This window comes from Blennius ocellaris (genome assembly GCF_963422515.1).
Source record: "Blennius ocellaris genome assembly, chromosome: 17".
NCBI lineage: Eukaryota > Metazoa > Chordata > Actinopteri > Blenniiformes > Blenniidae > Blennius > Blennius ocellaris.
In genome coordinates this window covers 14535568-14555270 of record NC_137666.1, presented here as the reverse complement: position 1 = coordinate 14555270, position 19703 = coordinate 14535568, and the positions used below count along the sequence as shown (strand labels likewise).

The following is a 19703-nucleotide window of genomic DNA, read 5'->3' as shown; positions in this document are numbered from 1 at the left end:
TGATCGGCTTGCTCTTTGACACTAAAGATTAATAAGGAAACCATTTCCTTTATTTATCAATTACCTGCCTCATCTTTGTTCTCTACATACTTACTTTTATTGCCTTGATTCCAGACTTGGTGATCTGAGTCATCTTGGCCTTGGAGATGGGAGGCTTGTACTCATTCAATGAGTACAGCTGGAAGGGAACAGAGAGCACTGTAAATCACACGGTGAGAGACGAGTACATCACGAACACACCGCTGTGGAAATGCAGTGCATCATCCTTTGTCGTTTGGATGTGATGCTTGTCAGACAGTACGTCCTCGCCCCAGACTCGACTCATTCACTTTGACCGTCGATGAAACAACAGTGGCGATTAATTTACGGACGATCGTCGGAACCGACATTGAATAGCATTAACGATGAGTGGACAGTGAGGTTTGAGCATTAAAAGCGGCCGCGTAGAGACACAGAGAGACTCCAGTGTCAATGCAGACAAACGACTAATAGCGCTGTTTGCTAACAGCATTGGTTTATGTTTGGAATATTGCCAATCATTTATGTTTGATTTATTGGGAACATGCCAACATCTTTGGGGACATGACTACATCTCTCCGGGTCACCACTGCTTCCAGAAGCAGGAGGGAGTGGTGTTTCCCCCCCAAAGCCCGTATTACTCAATAAGCTCTCCCAAGTTTATCACGCAACTGAGGCGGGTGAGCTAACGTGTAGCGAGCTAGTGGCGTTTAGCTGTGGATAACGCGTCTCCGAAAACATTCCTACTGCACCACGGCGCACTTCACAAAACGCGCCCGTTCTACGATTCTGCTTGGAATAATTAAAGTGAAATAAACGCTCCATAAACGCCACGCTATCTCTGCATTGCTGTGGCTTAAACGGCGGCCTTGTGTGAGACTCTTTCTGCTACTTGATGCTAACGTTAGCCACATAGCTAGCGCAAATTAAATAACACGGCGCTGAGATGGATTTTTGCAAGGGTTTGGAACGAACCTCATTGTTAAAGGCTTTGACGGCCTCCATTGTGTTGCAGTTCGGCTCGCAGGACACTGTAATTATCTACAGATATCTCCTCAGTAGCCGGCCGGAGACATGCATGCCCGACGCTTGGTGAGATGGAGGAGACTGCCAATATGGCGCATAATAACCTCATTGAAGAGTCCACAGGGGGAGCGGCGACTCCTAACGGCGGTGTGGTGGTACTGCACCCAGTGGTACAAAGACTGCAACAAGTGCCGATCAAATTCTGGATCTCAGTGTACAGGATTAGACAGCCTATCACAGATAATGTAGAGTTCTCATGTTCTCCCTGGGCATTCCTTTTTTCTTTTTTTACAACATTTTAATAGTCTTTGTGGCACCCCCCACTCCCAATATTCCTCCCCTTTTTCCTCTTGGAAGTTGCAATGTAAAAGTCACAATCTCCCTCTCTCTCCTATAAATTCAATGGTGTCTAAGCAGCTCCGTAGGGTTGGTTCCCACGGTAACCCTCTGTCCATCCATCCATTATACTGTGTTGTACTGTGCAGGCACAGGAGAGCCAGTGCTGACTAACTATGAGCAAGGGCAAGATAAACTCATTCATACGTATAGGAAAAATTATAGGCTCAAAAATTAACATCACATGATTGTTCTTGCACTATGCGAGGAGACCAGAGTACCCATGCACACTGGGAGAATATGCAAGCTCTGTAGACTTGAACCATGAGGATCTCTTGAGTGAAAACCACTACACCGCAGTGTAGGCTTGATAACAAATGAATTCAAATAACTGAGCCATTCGAAGACTTTAACAATACTTTATTTTGTCATATTACAAACAAGGACATGGACCTCCAGACCAGAGCTGAGGAGGAAACATAATGTACAGATATTTACATGCACGACAGATGAACTGAATGAGAGGAAACTGCATGTTGAGTCTGGAACTCGTTGCTTGTCAGTTGTGCTGTGCAGCCACATAATGCCCAATGTCTGACTGACTTCAAGATTAATTTACAAGCAACAGATTCTGGCTCGTGACACTTCTCTGTATTTGTACTGGAGGGGCTTTTCCTGAGAATCATCCACCATGCATCCTGGGATTAAATGCTAATTAATACTGCTACACTCTGACTTAAACTGAACATAATGTAGATAAAGTTGGCTCCAGTTAGTAAACAAGTCTTTATTACATCTGAAATGACATAGTTCCACAACATTAATATTTGAAATCTGAATGTTACGGTTTAGTATAACAAATAATTAGTCTATTTCAATTAAAAATGATAAAAAAGGCCACGGTAACGACGAGGTGACAGTTTTGACTCTCAGATATAAAGTTACAGTGATTGTGTTCAGTCTGAAGCATCCTACTTTCTAGGGCAAACAACACACACAAATCATCACAACAGCTACTGCAGAACATGTGTAACAGGCACTTATGGTGCATGGCACCAATAACTGGCTAAAAAAACAAACATTTATTCAGTACTGATTAACTGAAAAATCATATAAACGATTAAAAACAAGAATCACTTAAGAATGTAAAAACAGTGTATGTACAGCTTCACAGACATAAAAAACAACGATCAGTAAAAGTAATACTACGACACAGTTCACATTTTAATGTGAGCTGTGTATCACACAATGCCACCAACTCGGTTTAAGAGATAAAACACTTCATTAATATAGTTACTTGTTGAACAGCACTTAAATATCCACTTTTAAGGGTCTGAAGTCTCATCTGCATGTCCCACAGGAGTGTGTATATCCAAAGTATGTGAGTGTGAAGTTCTCAGAATCCATGAGGAGTCTTTATAGGCTGGTTTCCACCACAGGGACAGCAGGAGCAGCAGTGACTGATGCTGCAGCAGTGGTGGTGGGATCTGGCGCCCCCTGCTGGTCCTGTTTGAGACAAATCTCCTGCACCAGAGGTGCGTTGGCTTCTTTCCACTCTCTGAACTTGTCTGAGGTGAGCTCTGGGTTCAACAGCACCTGCTCGAGTGCCTGCAAGTCCGCCTCTTTAGACTGTCCAGGAACAGAAAGATTAAGAAAAATTTAATGACATGATAAAACTCTGCATTTAGCATAGGACACTGAACAAAATGCTTTACAGGCTTTTGTATACAGACTTCTGCAACTGTGCTGTCATCAGGACATTTACATGAGATCTTCCAAGAACTCCGAAGACTCTCAACACATATTGGACATTTCCATGAACCTTCATACAAGCTACACTCTAAAAGTTAATTTATTTACACATAGCAGGGACATAATTCACTGTCGTTTATATTCACGGTTCCTTTATTCGGTTATATTGTCTCTTTGTATTTATTATATAAATAACTTGTATTTTAAATATATTGTCTTAAAATGCTGGTAATACCAGGGATAATTAAAGTACATTTATATATCTACATCTTGCTGTGCGGCAAGAGAACAAACCGCTAAACCACGGTACGGCGTAATCAACTTTCCTCACTCAGCAAGGAAGTATGTACCTTCAACGTGCTGTTGAGTGTCCTGATGAGGTGCAATTTATCGTTCACAGCCTGGTTTTTACAGCGTTTTACGAAGGAGGCCCTGAATTCCCTTTTGGTGGATGGTTTTCGGTCTCCTATCGGGGAGAGGCTGGCCTCTTTTAGGTGGATATACAGCTTCTCCATCTCGTCGGAGTTGTTCTCACACTCGCCTGCAGCAAGATAAGATCACAATACATTGCATCAGTGCAGCACAGAGCACAGAGATAACACTGTGGGACTTCCTGTTGTAACTGTGTGTTAAAAAAAAGTTAAGAGTATTGTCTTTTCTTGAAGAGAAGAAAATATTGATAAAAGTACATCTAAATTCAGCTAATTGTATCTGTGAGGAATGAAACATCTTCAGCTGAATGTCATGTACCAGAAAAAAACATCCTCCACGTTGGTTAAAATAAAAATCTCCATAGAAGCCACAAACTTAAATCAACAAAGGTTAGTTAACACCCAATGTTAGTGTGAGACCAGATCCAGGAAAGCAGAGGGACTTCAAGCCTATTTTAGTAATGAGCAACATGAGTGGGATAAAATCCTTTTATATTGAAAGGTACTTTTTTTTTTTTTTTTTTTTAAAGAACTGAAGGTAATGTCAATGTAATTTAAATAATAAAATAAACTATAGTGAAAATAAATAAGCTTATCTGGCTGCAAAGATTGTATTTTAATTCCAATTGTGTGTGGATCCTAAAAGCTATTATTAACATTAATACAATTACATTTTATACACTGGGTATGATAGCAGGTATAATAATTGATAAGTGGAGTATATCTATGGATCCCCTGCATGCTCATTTCTCTAAATCAATTAATTGATGAAAATCCATTCACCAACAGTTGATTTATCCCTCAATTACCATTATCCTGGCTGAACCCTGCTAAAGCAAAGATAAAGAGACGTGCAGTGTGGTGAAGCCACAATCTGCTCTCTGCCAGTCTGTGCTACCGCAGAAATGTTCCATTGAACTTGGCAGCTTCTGAAACCGGCCAAACACAATGACTAAGTTAAGTGTTTCAGTTTCAGAAGCGGAGATTCACCTTGATTCTGAGCTCCTAAAACCTCAGTCTGTTCCTCGCTGAACGCTGCAGGGATTTCCTCATTGGAGCTGGTTCCTGCTGCGTCCTGAGGAGCCGAGCTCTCAGCCGCCGCCGCCTCCTCCTCCTCCACCGTCTCCTCCTGCGGAGGCTCAGATGAGTGGACTTGGACCGAGCACACAACCGCCGTCTCCGCAGCTGGAGGACCTGCCTGCGAGACCAGATCCAGCCAGGACTGCCGGTTCTTGGCGAGCGAGGAGGCGGAGCTCTGCGACGTCATGGTGCTGACCGGCGAGGAGAGCGAGCCGTTGGCTTCGCTGGGGACGGTGGAGGAGTAAGGGGGAGGAAGGGTACCCTGGAGAATAAAAGAAAAACATTCACAGTCAGATGTTTGATTACACTTTGAAGGTGATTTCAAAATCAAATTTCCTGTCTAAGCAATAAAAGTATTGAAAAGCATACAATAATTAATCCAGTCAACTAGTTAATTAATCCAGTCAAACAGTTACTGACCTGATGTGTGCTACCAGGTGGACAGGGTGCGTCGGCGGTGTCCCGCAGGGTCTGTTCAGAGTACGGAGGAGGGGGGATCTCTGTGCTTTCAGCTTCTTCGTGATCACTGGCTTCACTGTAACACTCTAAATCATAAAACAGGGAAAGAAATACAGAGTCACGGATCCATCACATTTCACAATACATTAAATGTCACTGGCGCTCTGTGACACATGTGAATGTGTTCATAAAAGAAAGCAACGTCCGCGGCACTCACCGGCTGTAGTGTTTCGTTCCGTCTGCTCATACTGAATGGAGGCGAGACCGAGCTTATTTAACCACCTGAAAAGGAATGGTCCACCTTTAGCTACACCTCTGGTCAAACGTAACGGCAGAAAAGAAGATGCATCTGTGCAACTCACAAGTTCATGTCCTCTTGGCTCTCGGCAGCAAAATAAAACATCATGACCTGCGGGTGGCAGGCTTTGAATGCACTGTGGGAGGAAGAAGCAATGGCAGTTAAACTATATTCTACTTTAATGACTGCATGCTGTTTCAGCATGAAACACTTTCAATCTGCCGCGTGTGTGTGAGAACACATCACATTGTTCCCTTTTCTGCTACAATAGCTGCTTGTGTGTGGGATGCTCTCAATCAAGATGGGCCTCAGACTAAACAGACTTTAGTACAACTTTCATTGTTTAAATGTTACATAATGGCAAGTAAAAGTCCTGTTGATAAAACAAAATACTCACTAAAATACTACTAAAAACTACTCTCAGTATTAATCCTTAGTAGTAGTAATTTATATTGACATAAGAAACACATTTCTGAAATGAACAATACAGTAAATAAAGCTAAATAAAGGGCAATATGTATATAGTCAAAAGTAGACAGAAAGCAGGAATAAAACTATTGGCATGTTTTGATTATGAAGTACAAAAGTAGATTGTACTGCACGATATAAAAATGGCAGTAAAAGTACTTAAACAGATTGCACAGTTATAGTAATGTGAGCGTTTATTTGCTTGCATCTTACTATTTCTTCTTGCACTCGATGGCTCTGTCAATCAAGAAGTTGGTGAGGTCAATGTAGCCCTCAGCTTTTTCCGCCTGCGACACACACATTGAACAACAGCGAGCATTAGATCACACTGAAACACTCAAACCACTTCCTGCCTGCCGCACCTGCCGCCGACTCGCTCTCGGCTACTTCTCCTATCTGCCGGCGCCGCGCGACGGCGCGACAGAAGTGACAGAGGTCAGCATGGAAGTAAATCAGCCCTGGCAGTTGCCGTATGGCGGCGTCGGGGACCTGACGAAGCCATTAGTGACGGCGTCAATATCAAGAAACATAGCTGCTCTGCACGGAGACAAGGCGCCGTGACAGAGAGAGAGAGCGAGAGCGAGAGAGAGAGAGAGACTGCTGTGGGAGGATGAGTCACTCTGCATCCAGCCATAAACAGATGTGAGGATTCAGAGATTCAGAAGCACTGCTTTGTTTTGGCATCACGCTGATTTCATACATGATGGAGGATCTTTCCTCACTGGTTGCCCTCACCACTCGTGAACCCTAATCGTTTTCTACTTTCTTACCATGGAGCAAACGATCTTTGTAGTGATTCAAATCTGAATTGCTGCGATTGGATGTCAAACTGTAGCCGGTGTCACAGTCTGCCCTGAGGTTATCAAATGTCACGTTTAGCATATGTTACGAGCAGTGTGCGGAAACGCCCGCAGGGTCAGGCCGACGCTTCCCCTAAAAGCCACGATAAAAAGAAATGAAAGTAGGGTGAAAATAACCATTTTCATTGGTAAACCTTTTATTTCCTATGCATCTTCAAGTTTGACCATTATCTATAATCATTAAAAAAGTATCTCTTCTCACTATACCCATAATAGGACATTTCCTCAAATTTAGATCTTGGGAGTTTGCTCAATTCAAAGCAACTGAATCAGTTAGAGCCTGGACCGGCCAGCCAAGTCAAGAGAACAGCATAAATAGATGAAGCCACTTATATAAGAAAAGAAAAAAAAATAGTCTTCCGAGATGTCCAGCTAACCTGAATTAAATGCTTTAAGAAGCTTCCTACGTGTACGAGTGAGAATCTGCTCATTGCTTAAATTCTGAAAAAGGATTCTGTTTGCCAGTTTTGTTTTTCCCATTTTCCCCTCTAAGAACGACTGCTGCCAATCTCTTTCTACTCTCAACCAACAGACCCAGTACAAGCTTTCAAAATAACATTACACATTGACATGACAACTGTCATTTAAAAACCACAGCGCAGGTGAAGCGTCAGGACGTCTTTGTGCCCTCTGGGTCTTTTGAAGCCAGTAACGACACAGAATAAACGGAAATTTTAACACATAGACGAAGAAAGAATATGTCAAACAGAACATGACAATCAAATAGAAGACACAGACTTCACTAAGCTCCTTTAAATCCTCGGTGACAGGTTTCTCTCTCTCTCTCTCAGCAGAAACACTGAGGAGGGGATGAAAGCGAGCCACTGAGAAACAAACTAACATTTTGACTGAATCTGTACTTTTGAATTTAGCAGAGTTTCACCTTATTTTCGATATCTACCATATCAATTCATTTTGATCAGTGTTAGTTTTGGCTCGGTTGTGTGTTTCGCTCACCAGCTGGTTGCTGTACCAGTACATCGCCGTCTTCTTCAGCACGAACCAGTACTTCTTCCACTTGATCCCCAGGAAACCTTTGCTCTCCTTCTTCCTGTACAGCCAGCCCTGGTGGTCCGGCTGACCCAGCTCCTTGACCGAGATGCGTCTCCTGCTCATGGTACCATTGCCTGTTTCACAGAAAACAACAAGCCTGTGAGCACGCCGAGCCCCCGTCGCCTCTCGTCTGCACAGCCAAAAAGAAACAGACTGAGCTATAGAGGAAGCAAGTGGCGGCAGAGTGCAACATCCCCACGACTAAAACCTTTCCGTTCTAGTTCAAATAGGCCACTGCGCTTGGTCAATAACTAAACGAAATCTAAAACCAACCCAGAACCAGCCCACACTAAACCCGGGCGCAGTCAAATCAGATGCGCCGGAATCACCCTACCTGTGAAGCTTATGAATCAACATTAAGGCCAAAGGAAATGGGCAAGTTTTTTTTTGCAGTTGAATACGAGAAGCTGCTACACAAGAATAGAGAAGAAGTGAAGTGAGAGCGGCACTAAAAGACCTCTGTACACACTAATTTTGCCGCCACTTCACTCACGCCCACTGCAAATTACAGGCGCTTGGATGCTCGTGTGGACCCGGAGTGACGGGGACTCACCTCCCCGGATCTTCTTCTTGGACTTGTGACGGAGGGAGACCTTGGAGAGGAGAAGAGAGGAGAGGAGAGGAGGTCAGAGCCTGGAGCCGATCAGAAGCCCACGGCTTAGAGAAGAGGCAGTGTGGAACATCCTGTTTCTGAGTGTCACATGCATTCTCTCACTTTTCACCCGCCAACATCCTCATCTGAAACCTTTTGCAATTGTTTCGTTTTATTCTTCATTCGCACTTGTCTTTTGCTTTGATGTTTCTTGTGACTGAGACGGAAGAAAATAGCCTGGAGTTTGCATAATGTCACGGCAAGATTTGTTTCCAACCTTCATACACTAATCAACCATAAGATAATGATCACTCAATGGAAAAGCACATCAACCTTTCGTCATGGCACCAGTGAGTTGGCGGGATATACTATTAAGCATAAAGTTAAGCATAAGAGTGAACATTTCAATTTGATTATGACCTGTAAAAACAACTCGTCGCACCATGTGAAATTCACCTGTTCTGAATGCTGCTTTTATACTAATTTCATACACATTAGAGCCTCATTAGTTCCAATAAAAGAAAAAATCATTCGACCGGATTACAATATCTATTGAGAATGGTTGAATAATATTTGCCTTGTTTGTAGGGATGAGTCTTTTGCCACTGAATAATTAAAAAAACAAACTGGAGAGTGCGGTTAAAAATTAAAATGTGCCGCAAAACTGCAGAAATCTGTCTTAATATGCATAGATCACAAAGACATGACCACTATTTAGTCAATAGCTGTCGATAAGTTTGTATATGTATACATGTTGTTTCCATCGTTCATGTTTCTCTGTTGACTGCCCCACAAATTGCCCCTAATGGATCATTTTTTTAAAAACTCATCTCGACTGTGCCAACTTTTACCTGCTGAACTTTTTCCAGGGTCAAATATCAAACCCATAATTCACACCCGTTTCTTCCGGCCAGAGAAGAACTGCAGCACTTGAGGGTTGCTCCCAGTCTGCAGCTGTCAGTATCTATCAAAAGGACTCAACTGAGGAAGGGATGTACATGGTCCCATGAAGGATCCAACCCAAAACTTAAAGCTGATAACTTCTTCTGACTTTCAGTGGATCCACGCAGTCTAGGCCTTGATTTGGCAGTAATATAGGGATTTTCCCAATATTTGGTCATAATGTTGTGGCCGATCGGTGTATAATAGGAGTATCTGGAAAATGAAAAGGTAAGCGGCGAGTCTATTACAAGTGAAGCACTTACAGGATTGTAGTCGTCGGCAGCCATGGCAGGACTCACAGATATGGGGAAAGCAGCCTGTGGAGACAAACGATACGATATTTACATGTGTAGGTTGGGTATATTACTAAACCGCAGACCAATGAGCCCATTTTTCCACCCCGTGTGACAGGAGGAAGTGGCGTCACGGCAGAAAGCTCAGGCAAAGTTTCTCTATTTGATCGTTTTTCATTGTTACTAAAAGAAACTGGGAAGAAGAGGAAGCAGAAATTCTTAATTTGTGGAAGTCGAGACAAAGCGAGCGAGAAATGTCAAAAAAAGAAAAGAAATACAGGTTTAAGCTCAATTAGTCACAGTGACTCACAACTCAACAACTTTCATGGCACCTACAACACACTAGCAGGAAGACGCACAGGTTGGTTGTTTTTTTTTCTTTCTTGTTTGTGTGTGCAGGATCACACACAAACAACAGAGATTCAAAAATACTGCGAAACACTTCAGTTTGCAACTTAACAGCTTAAACGGACAGTCGCATTGAGAAATCCAAGATGCCATTATTGGCCAACTTCCTCTGCATTCATCAGTTCCTTATTTATGGAGTGACAAAGCTGTGCGAGGGAGAGGCACAGAAACAGAATGTAAAAACAATCAACAGATTCAATTTGTGAAAAAGCTCCACAAATCTGAAAAAGCCTCACAGTGGTCTAGTTTTTGCAAAAGCCTTGACCATACACGTATCACATTTAGTGCTACATGAGGAAAAGCCAGGTGATGTATTTGACAGAGTTATTCAAATTCAATCACCACAAAACCAAGCTGCGATGTGAACAAGCCCAATTAGACAGAAAATACATCCTACCTTACTGCGGAAAGCTCCAAACACTGGAAACTAAATCTCCTTAAAGACACTTGATGGACAGCAGAGCACTCTCAGCCGCTCTGATCTGAGCTTTAGTGTGTCAGCGTACACGCATGAAGAGTTTCTGTATGTAACTTTCTGTCTTGCACAACACGAACACATCACATCTTGTTTCGGAGTGCACTTGTGGGAGGTCGGCCACATGAACCACAGCACAGGCCTGGCTCAGACTGCCTGCCAGAGCTGAGTCGCTCACTTCCTGTTGGATTCCTTCTATGTTTCTTTCAAATAGATTTACAAGTATTGTTTCTGAGCAGTAACCATAGATTCGCTAGATACGAATCACTTTCAGATTGTTTGATCCCATTCAATAAATGTCGGGATTGTTTTTCACTTTGGAGGCAACAACTAAAAAGAAAAGATGATGATGAGTGTAAATATGAAAAGATTTGGGCATTGCTTGGAGAAAAGAAATCTTAAAAATTAGAAATACAGAAAGACAGAAAAAACCTGAACGACATAAAAACAATGATTCATAGTAAATAATTACTTTTTTAACTAGTAATTACTAAGATGTGCTTTAATTATCTATGGAACTCCTGTTTTAAAGAAGAAGAAAAAATGTCTAAATGTTTAAAAAAAAATCCACACTATTGAAAACAATGTGTTATTGAACTGCAGAAATAGCAAGTATCAAAGTATTTGTACTTTTTTTACTGTACTTTTCAGATGACTTTTTACTTTTACTTCCAACATTTGAACACAAATATACATATTTTCAGCTTAAACCCTTGATTGAACCTGTATGAGGACCATTTAAAGTGACAGTTGATAAGATAAAAAAAAAAAAAACAGTTGTAACAGTCTTTGATAGTTACAACAGTTTCAGTCAAATGAAAAGACTTCCGGTGTTTCGTATTGAGTGGTTTCCCTGTTAATTGGTGGCCAATTTATTTCAGTGTCCCTTGTCGTGGTCACCTCAGATGTTCAAAACCCGAAATAATACTCACAAAAAGGTCTGACACATTTAAATTGTATTTTAAATACGATTATACGGCGTTCACCACCTACGGATTTCTGTCAGGATTTTAAGGAGAGACACTCGTTAACACTTAATCAGAAACACCGGTTTCATTTCCTTTTTTTTTTAATGGTTAATTTCAGTGGAATTTGAATGACAAAAAAACCTTACTCATTAGGAAAAATAACCACCTTTCAGTAGTTTGCCACCTATGTTCAATTTAAACAAATTGCATCAATGACCTTCGAGCTGCTTGTAGTGCTCTGCAATCATCTGCTTTCTTCAATAGAAAACACATTTAAGTATTTTTTTTTGTATTTAAATTTGCGAAGGAAATTAAACACCCTGGTACATTTGTAATCAGACTCATACTGTACCTGCCACCACAACCTGAACGAGCAGAGTTTTTCCCGAAAGCTCCGCTGAATGTTTGCCCAGACTTCAGCAAACATGTTGGACCGAGTTTACAACAACAGTAGTGCAGGTCCGTGAACGCAACATACCCCATAGAGGAAAAGAAAACTTAAACCTAGAAACATGATTTTATTGATTTATTTACGTATTTATTTTTTACTCTTAATTTCAGAGATTATATAATTTCCACAAAGTGGAAAAATAGCTTTTAAATATTTTTTTTATTTTTTTTGCTATTCATATATTCTCTCAGTGACCACACGCTGTTCTGACTTCTGACCACTGAGTGTCGCTGCTTCACTGCTTTGTGGGAGCTTTCGAACCACCAGACATTTCACGTGAAGATTGACACTTTCAAACTCTGTGATACTGATTTTAATACTTAATCTAACTTAATGAAAACTTAAACTAACTTAATAAAACTGATGAAATTTTGGTGCAAAACTAATACTTGCACTGCACACAAATCTTCTGCATCAAATACTCCCTATAATGTTCATGTTAAAGAATTGTCTCATTAATGGCTTTTTGAGTCGCCATGATGAGTATTACTGAGCACTCGCAGAGACAAAAATCCACCAATGTCAGAAAAGTGAGTGTGTCATGCTCTGCTCGGTGCCTCGGGAAGCTGCGGCCTGGCCATCAACACCTCGTGCCGTCTTGGTGGGAAGTGGCTTTGTAGTCAAAACAGCACAGCTCAAGCTGTGTCGAGAGTGGAGGCCTGGATGTTCTGACCTACGTCTGTGTATCTGTCTGTGCGTCTGGGACGGCGGTGCACCAGCAGACGCATTCCTGAGCCCTGCGTTATTATAGTCTCCATTTCATTTCTGCTTAAATAGACAGGGGCCCTTCTTTTTCTCTCTCCGCTCACTATTGTGCTGCAGCAAGTGGTCTGAAGTGACCGTGAAGAGATCCCCTCCCTTTATATCTCCCACATTCTCACACTGGAGCTTCCTAACTGCCTCCTTCCCCCATCTGTCACCCTTTTCTCATTCGTATCGAGTAACTTCGCCGCGTTACCCCTAAAACTACCCCACGAATCCTTCAACATTTCAATTAAAAGTGTTGATCTGAAAGGATCATTTGATCGCGGTCCGCCCTCTTCTCATGCCTCTGATAAGGGAGAGGCCTCAGCACACCTCTTTAGGGTGATTTAAAGGAGCATTCTGCTGAAGCCGTGTTTCGGTGGAAGTGAGGTAACCGCGCCTGCGACTCATGTCAAAGGCTTGGAGGTTTCACGGGGAACGCGGATTGGTCACGCCATTGTGGCGCTCAATCTCCCATCACGAGCCATGCTGAGAATTGTCATGGCACTTAGCCCGCCCCCCCCATCACCCCGTTCTCCATCACCACCCATAAACTGAGCGGTGCATGTGTGAGGGGGGAAAACAAAGTGGCTCTTATTCAGCAGGAGAATCTCCCACAGTCTGGGTCGGGGGGGGTCGATATCAGACTCTGGCTTGCAGAGTTTTGGTGGCGCAGCAGCTGATACGTTCCCCCTCGACATGGAACTGATCACAGCAGTTAACATCTTGTCCATGCCCTCATTAGTCTCCACAGCTCGAAATGCAGCGTCGAACCACAGTTAACGCTTCACATAGAAACAAAATGTAAAGAGAAGCCGACAATATGATCTTATCCCCTGTCCTATTCAAAGGTTGACGGGGATGTCAAGGCTTTCCCGTTTGGTGCAACAACAAGTGACGATTGGCCCATAAATCTGCACAGAAGTGATTTGTCCACTTGCCACTGCTGACTATGTTCCTAATCCATCCGACCCCTGCAGAGGCGTGTGAGCGGTATGCGCCACCGAGGGATTGACAGTAACTCATGGCGCCGGGGTGCACGGTTTCAGTGTGCGCTGCTCAGGCAGCCAAGCGATCATCAGTTTACCCCTTGTGGTCGCTTCGTTTCCACATCTGCCAGAGCTGGTAGGTGTACGATCGATTTTCCAAGCGGCAGCTGCAGCGCTCCGAGCTCTGCAGGAACCCGCAGGTTAGATTTCCTACTCTGGCTTTTTGTGACCTGTGAATAGTGTGAGATGTAAAGTCCAAGGATCACCAGGCCTCTTGATTTCAACATGAACGTCTCTTTTTGTCTGAGCTGCACTGGTAGTATTTTTACTGTCCATTTTATTATATTTATTTATTTATGTCCTTGCTTTTCGTCATATTCTGGATGTTTTTGACTGTTTTTTTCCAGTTTTTTTCTTTGTAGCCGTCGCCGAGTCCTCCAAGCCCAAGATTGGTGGTTTGATAACCCATGGAATAAGTCAAGTATCACCACTGAGTTGTTTTGTGGACTTGGTTGTTTTGTGTTTCTTTTCAGTTATTTTCTGTATTTATTATTTGTGTCTCTGTTGCAGTTTTGAGGTCCTTTCTAATTGTTTCTGTCTCTGTTAGTCGTAGCTTTGTGTCTATTCGTGGCTGATTTGTGTTGTCTCTCTATTGCCATTTTTGTTTCTGTACTACTTTGCCTCTCTTTATGGTCACTCTTGGTTGTTTTCTTTTAGCTTTTGTTGTCTGTTAACTTCTTTCGCCTTACATGTCTTTTGTGTATTTTAGCAGTGCATTGTGTTTTTGCAGGCGTGTGTGGATCACTGTGCCCATTCTGCTCTTATTGTGACCATTTGTTGTGATTGCACGTTTTAGGTGATCATCTTTGTCTAGTTTCTGTTGTCACTTCTGCTTCTTCGAAATTATCGTATGTCTCTTTGACACTCTGACCCCTGGGCCTGCGTCAATCACATCCTTTCAGTCTCTTTAAGTTTGTCTCAGTCTGGACCAACAACCTAAAAAACTATGATACCATTTATTTTTGTATCATCTCATTTTTTTCAGTCTTCACTCATCAGCTGCTGATCATTTTCTTCCTGTTGTAAACTGTACAGAAACTGTAATGTACTTTTATTACTGAGGCTCTTCATTTAAAACAATTGCCTACATTGCACAGCCACCACAGCAAAGTCACTCCGATGCAAGCAGGCAGGTGTCGTCACCGACTGTTTTGAATTTGTTATTCAGAATTCTCGATGAAGTGTTACTTACTGCTTGAGAGAAGGACCAGGATCGTATATGCGGTTGGTTATACCTGTGAGAAAGAGATGAGCAAAGTCAATATGTGATGAAACCTACCCTGAACTTTATGTGTGTGGTTTTTGCACAAATCAATCAACATGTTCTTTCTCATCATGATGTCTTACACAACCTTCCCTAAAAACCTGCCCCTCACTTAATGAACCGCTGAGTCAAATCACAGTTTTTAAAATGACTTATTCCCAAACAGTAATTATATTTCATTTGTGTTCCAGTCCAGATCACTTCGATTTGAATGAGATGGTGCACTGTCTCCTTCTTGGTTGGGATTTGGTGTTTCCAGTGGTTGTGATAATCCCTTTGGAAACCAGCCACAGTGGCACTGGGCAGACGAGACGCTGGTTCCCACCGCTCAGAATACCCAATCTGCCTCAGCCGAGGCCTCACCCTGCAATTTCAGGGTATGAAATTGACTCTGACTCGCTTTTCCAGCCTTCAGATTCCCAGCATCTTTTTTTTTTCCCCTCCTCCTCCTCTTGTCATTCACCAATTACCGCCTCTTTATCCCCTCCTTAAATTACCAGTTTACGGGATACAGGGGATTTTTTTTTTCCCCTGGTGATGTTGTGACTTGTTTTGACGAATGACAAAAGAAAGGACCTGACGCATCGTCACATTTTATGCTTTGTCATGAGAGGAGAAAACAGGTTTGCCTCCAACCGATGAAGCAGGTCAAATTCATATGACACTCAATTAAATTCCCCATCAATCAAACTCCATCTCTTGCATCGGCGTCACATGTTGGTAACCACCACCAACTGCTCATCTGTGAGATTTACTACAGCCTCTGTGCATGTACTCCCAATGTGAGTAATGTGTTTTGATCAAGCGTGCCACGGACCGGATGTGATGCTCTCAGAATAGAAGTGGCAGGGAGGGCGGTGGTATTGTGCGAGGCATTTAGTCATTGATCGTGGCGTTAATGTGGGGAGTCACACCTCCTTAGGCCCCAACGACTAATATCGGGGGGGTGAGAGCGTCACGTTTCACAGTGGAATGGACTTATTAATAGGATTGAGGATTTGTCACGAGAGTGACATTTCTGAACATTGTCAGGCATATGAACGTGTCTCATGGGCAGGTGGGTGCGTGGGAGGGGCTTTAAGAAGCATTCAGATGCAGTCAGTATCAAGCCTGAAATTAGATTAGTGGTGAATAGTCCAGTTTTGGCTCGCCAGGTGGTGTCGTGGTTAGTATTTCCCTGCCACAGTAAGAATCCACAATTCAATTCTGGGATCGGGGGTGTTTCTGTGCAGGTTTTTAAACATGAGTTTGAGGTTAATATAAGACTTTAAATTGACTGGAGGTGTGAATGTACCTGTCTGTATTTAATCTGGAATGACTGGTGGCCTGCACGGTGGAGTAGTGGTTAGCACTCCCACCTCACAGCAGGATGACGCCTGATTCCACTGACCTCAACTTTTCTCACACTTCCTGTTTAAAATCCCCCAAAAAGTCACTTTTACAGTCAGTCCATGCTGAAAATTAAGATCAATCAGGTTTTTTTGTTCTAAGTTATATGAGCTATATAAGTGAAATCCATTTACCATTTACCATGATGGTGTGTTGTTGCAATAGTAATCCTGCTCTTATTATTACGAGTAATTATTATTCAAGTATGTAGGTAAAAAAAAAAGTATTTCTTGCTTTCTTGTTACCCATTTTCTTATTCGTGCACTTTGGTAATTTTCTTTTCAGCATTGTAAATCTGCATGAATAAAGTTTGACTGGTTTAATTATATTGATTTCCTTCATACGTTATTGACATCAAAAATTTCTTTCCATAAAGAAATCTCCCTCCAGTTGTCATCCTTTGTTGTGATTGCGTGTTGGAAAGGGAAGCCTTAAATCTCAAATCTATGGAATATTTTCTCCGCTCATAAAAGCAGCCCACCCACTGCTCCCTGCTCACCATGAATCATTTTAAAAAGATTTCACATTCTGGAAAGCCACACCCCACCCTGTGCTTCTGTCTCTCATTTCAAGCTATAGATTACTGTGTGTGTGCGTGTGTGTGCGAGATAAAGAGAGAGAGGAACTCACCGGTTGAGGAAGTCACTGCTAGAGTGCCAGTCAGGTCCCTGTGATACATAAAGATTTCGGTGTTAAAGCCTCCGTTTATGTGAAGAAACCTTCTGTGCTACATTGGCTCACACAGTGTGTGTGGTTACACACTGTAAAAATGACAAGGCTGGTTCAGATTAAAGTCATTCGCTACCTGGCTGCCTTAAACTGAAAAACAGTGCAAGAGAAGACATTTAGGATGTGTCTTTGGGGACAGTCATGCCCTGGAGGTTAAGCAATAGGCTTGTAACTCACTTGTTTGAATTCTTAAAGAAGACATTTAATTCCCCCGGCATGGGTCACATTCATTCGTTAAAGGTGCCGGGTATAAACTTTAAGTCATGACGGCTTAGTCCGTGATGGGGCAGTAATCTAAACAGCCCAGTTTGCCTTTTTGTGTTTCCGTTTTCTGTTTTCACAATTATTTAATCTACCATTTTGACAAATCAACGTTTTGAAAACAGCTCCCAACGTGGAACTTTTTCACAATGCTCTGGCTCAATGGAAGCCGGGTGAACCACAACTTTTCTGAAATGTGCACCAGGTTCCAGAGTGTCATGACTCCCAGTTCATATTCTCCTGGGACTTGGTAGTTTTATAACAATCCAAGTTTGTAATCTGTCCATACGAATGTCCACGCACTCACCATTGTTAATGTTTATAGCACATGTGTGTGTGTGGTTTCATAACAAAAAACAAACAGCACAAACTCATGGCCATACACGAAAACTACATCATTTTCAATGCTTCTGCAGTTTCAGTGGAAATGAACATAATTTTTTCAAAAACGTTTCCGTGTAAACAAAACTTTTCTGAAAAGTTCACCCCAACCTTTTCTGGTTGGGGTGAAGTAATTCGTTTGTTTAAATCTGCTCCATTCATCAGTAACATGTTTTCATAGCCTATTACTTTAAGAAAAAAAAAAAAAACTTACATATATTACCTTTGAGTTCAATCCAATAACTATTTTTTTTTTAATTGGACAACTAAAGTCAACATACAAAATACTCATATTGATGAATCGGTTCACCTTATTTTTAAAAGCAGCCAGGTTACTAATTCCAGTGTAGCTCTTTATTCCTGAAGTACACCCAGCTTTTTTACTTGAACTGCCTTGGTAAAATGACCTAAAACAGCTAAATCCCTCAGATCCTTTTTTTAACATTGCATCTCACAGCAAAACTGCCGCATCTTCTCTTGCAGGGAACTAAATTATACACGCCGTCAATAGCTTGAGAGACCACACGTCCCTATCGTGTTTGCTTGTCCTGCGTCGCAGTAAAACAAATGGTTCCTCCCAGGAATAGAAAGTATAGATTCAGTAGAAATCATTGCATCCAAACATTTCTGTGACGATACATGCTAAAGATTGTGATTATTTCCGCTCCACATGCACGAACGAGCAGTAATTCAGCTTTTATTTCCTTTGTATCTGTGTGTGGAAGTGAAGGCATAAAAATGTTAGTGGTTAGTGAGCGAATGCAGAGCACAGGTAGTGTTTAGGCAGACCACAGGCCTTCAGAGAGTGCATATTAGTAAGGACCGCAGGCGACGATAGCTCAGCAGGCTGGGGCAGACACAGTGAGGAAGGAGAAGTGAAGGGGAGATAAGAAGAGAGGCTCCTCTCAGCCAGGAAGCATGCGCAGAGACGACAGCAGGCAGAAAAAGAGGGTTGAGTTGATCCTTCGCAGGGAAACACTTTGAGGAAAAAAAATAATCAATACAAAGGCAAGGTAAACCTAACCTGCTGCTTAGATGTTTAAAAAGGCAACATATGTGCTGGAAGGAGAAAAAAAAAACATCACCATGTGGTGCTCTGACCATATGGTCCTGTCAGCTGCAATTTAAAGTTCATCAAAGAGGGAAACGGTTGCATAACCATTGCTGTCTTAAGATCCACAGCTAAGGTAGCTTGACTTTAGCTATCCTGTTTCACCGCATGCCTAAAAAAACAGAAGCGAGGATTTTACCGCAAAGGTCAAAGCAGGTTAGAGAGAGGCAGCTCAGTTTGATTCAGCCCGAGTGGGACTAAAGCTGATCTTCAATTACAAACTCCAGCAAAACAGAGAGGTCATTTGAATCACATGAATAAAGACTAAGAGAATATAATTCACCAGCCCCATGTAATAGGTACACATTTAGTAGTCACTCCACACCCACTGGGCAAATAAAGACAATACAAAAAAAGCACTGAAATGAACTGCAGTTTTTAATCAATCGCTATTCAAATCTTACAAAAAAAAGGCAGATAAAGCAACAACAGACACTTCCTCCCTGCAGTTTCTTAAATAATACTGTCATTCTGGCTGTTGTGGTATCTGGTTTTTAACAGAAGGCCATTTCACCTGCTTGTCCTAAAGGATTGGTTCAAAATGACCGGCAGGCTTTAGAACTGTCCACCAGCTGTACGTACAGGCCTTTCAGCTTTCAGAGTAAACGGAAACACAGGATATATATATATTTAAAAAAAAAAAAAACTTCACTGGATGCAGTGCATAGCTTTAAAACATGCACAAGTATTTGCGAGTGACACGATAGAAACACCCTTTGACCAACCGAGGCAGCATCATCAACTAAAGTGACTTTCAGAGTCGTATGCATAGCTTACAGAGGCAACCATTGGTAACTAACAAAAAGATGTCATTTGAAAAACAATAAACATGAAAAGAAAAGCAGTTTCATAAACAAATATGTGC

The 19703-nt window shown here is 42.1% G+C and overlaps 2 protein-coding genes across 2 annotated transcripts in view; both read right to left on the bottom strand.

Annotated features, from left to right (window-relative positions):
- Nucleotides 1-1126, bottom strand: part of scaf8 (SR-related CTD-associated factor 8) — a gene marked incomplete at its 3' end in the record, with an annotated part of 43419 nt that extends 42293 nt beyond the window's left edge. The window contains exons 1-2 of the mRNA XM_080512649.1: nucleotides 994-1126; nucleotides 95-178 (exon numbers count right to left, since the gene is read on the bottom strand). Of these exons, the coding sequence (XP_080368775.1) occupies nucleotides 95-178; nucleotides 994-1023 (114 nt within the window). The 5' untranslated portion in view covers nucleotides 1024-1126. The remainder of the gene's footprint in view (nucleotides 1-94; nucleotides 179-993) is intronic.
- A 707-nt stretch (nucleotides 1127-1833) lies between these two features.
- LOC308142065 (connector enhancer of kinase suppressor of ras 3-like) overlaps nucleotides 1834-19703 on the bottom strand; it is a 50546-nt gene continuing 32676 nt past the window's right edge. The window contains exons 14-25 of the mRNA XM_080512364.1: nucleotides 16987-17024; nucleotides 14896-14938; nucleotides 9579-9632; nucleotides 8335-8374; nucleotides 7686-7855; nucleotides 6082-6155; nucleotides 5465-5536; nucleotides 5320-5384; nucleotides 5064-5188; nucleotides 4554-4905; nucleotides 3483-3673; nucleotides 1834-3009 (exon numbers count right to left, since the gene is read on the bottom strand). Coding sequence (XP_080368490.1) covers nucleotides 2797-3009; nucleotides 3483-3673; nucleotides 4554-4905; nucleotides 5064-5188; nucleotides 5320-5384; nucleotides 5465-5536; nucleotides 6082-6155; nucleotides 7686-7855; nucleotides 8335-8374; nucleotides 9579-9632; nucleotides 14896-14938; nucleotides 16987-17024 — 1437 coding nt within the window. The 3' untranslated portion in view covers nucleotides 1834-2796. The remainder of the gene's footprint in view (nucleotides 3010-3482; nucleotides 3674-4553; nucleotides 4906-5063; nucleotides 5189-5319; nucleotides 5385-5464; nucleotides 5537-6081; nucleotides 6156-7685; nucleotides 7856-8334; nucleotides 8375-9578; nucleotides 9633-14895; nucleotides 14939-16986; nucleotides 17025-19703) is intronic.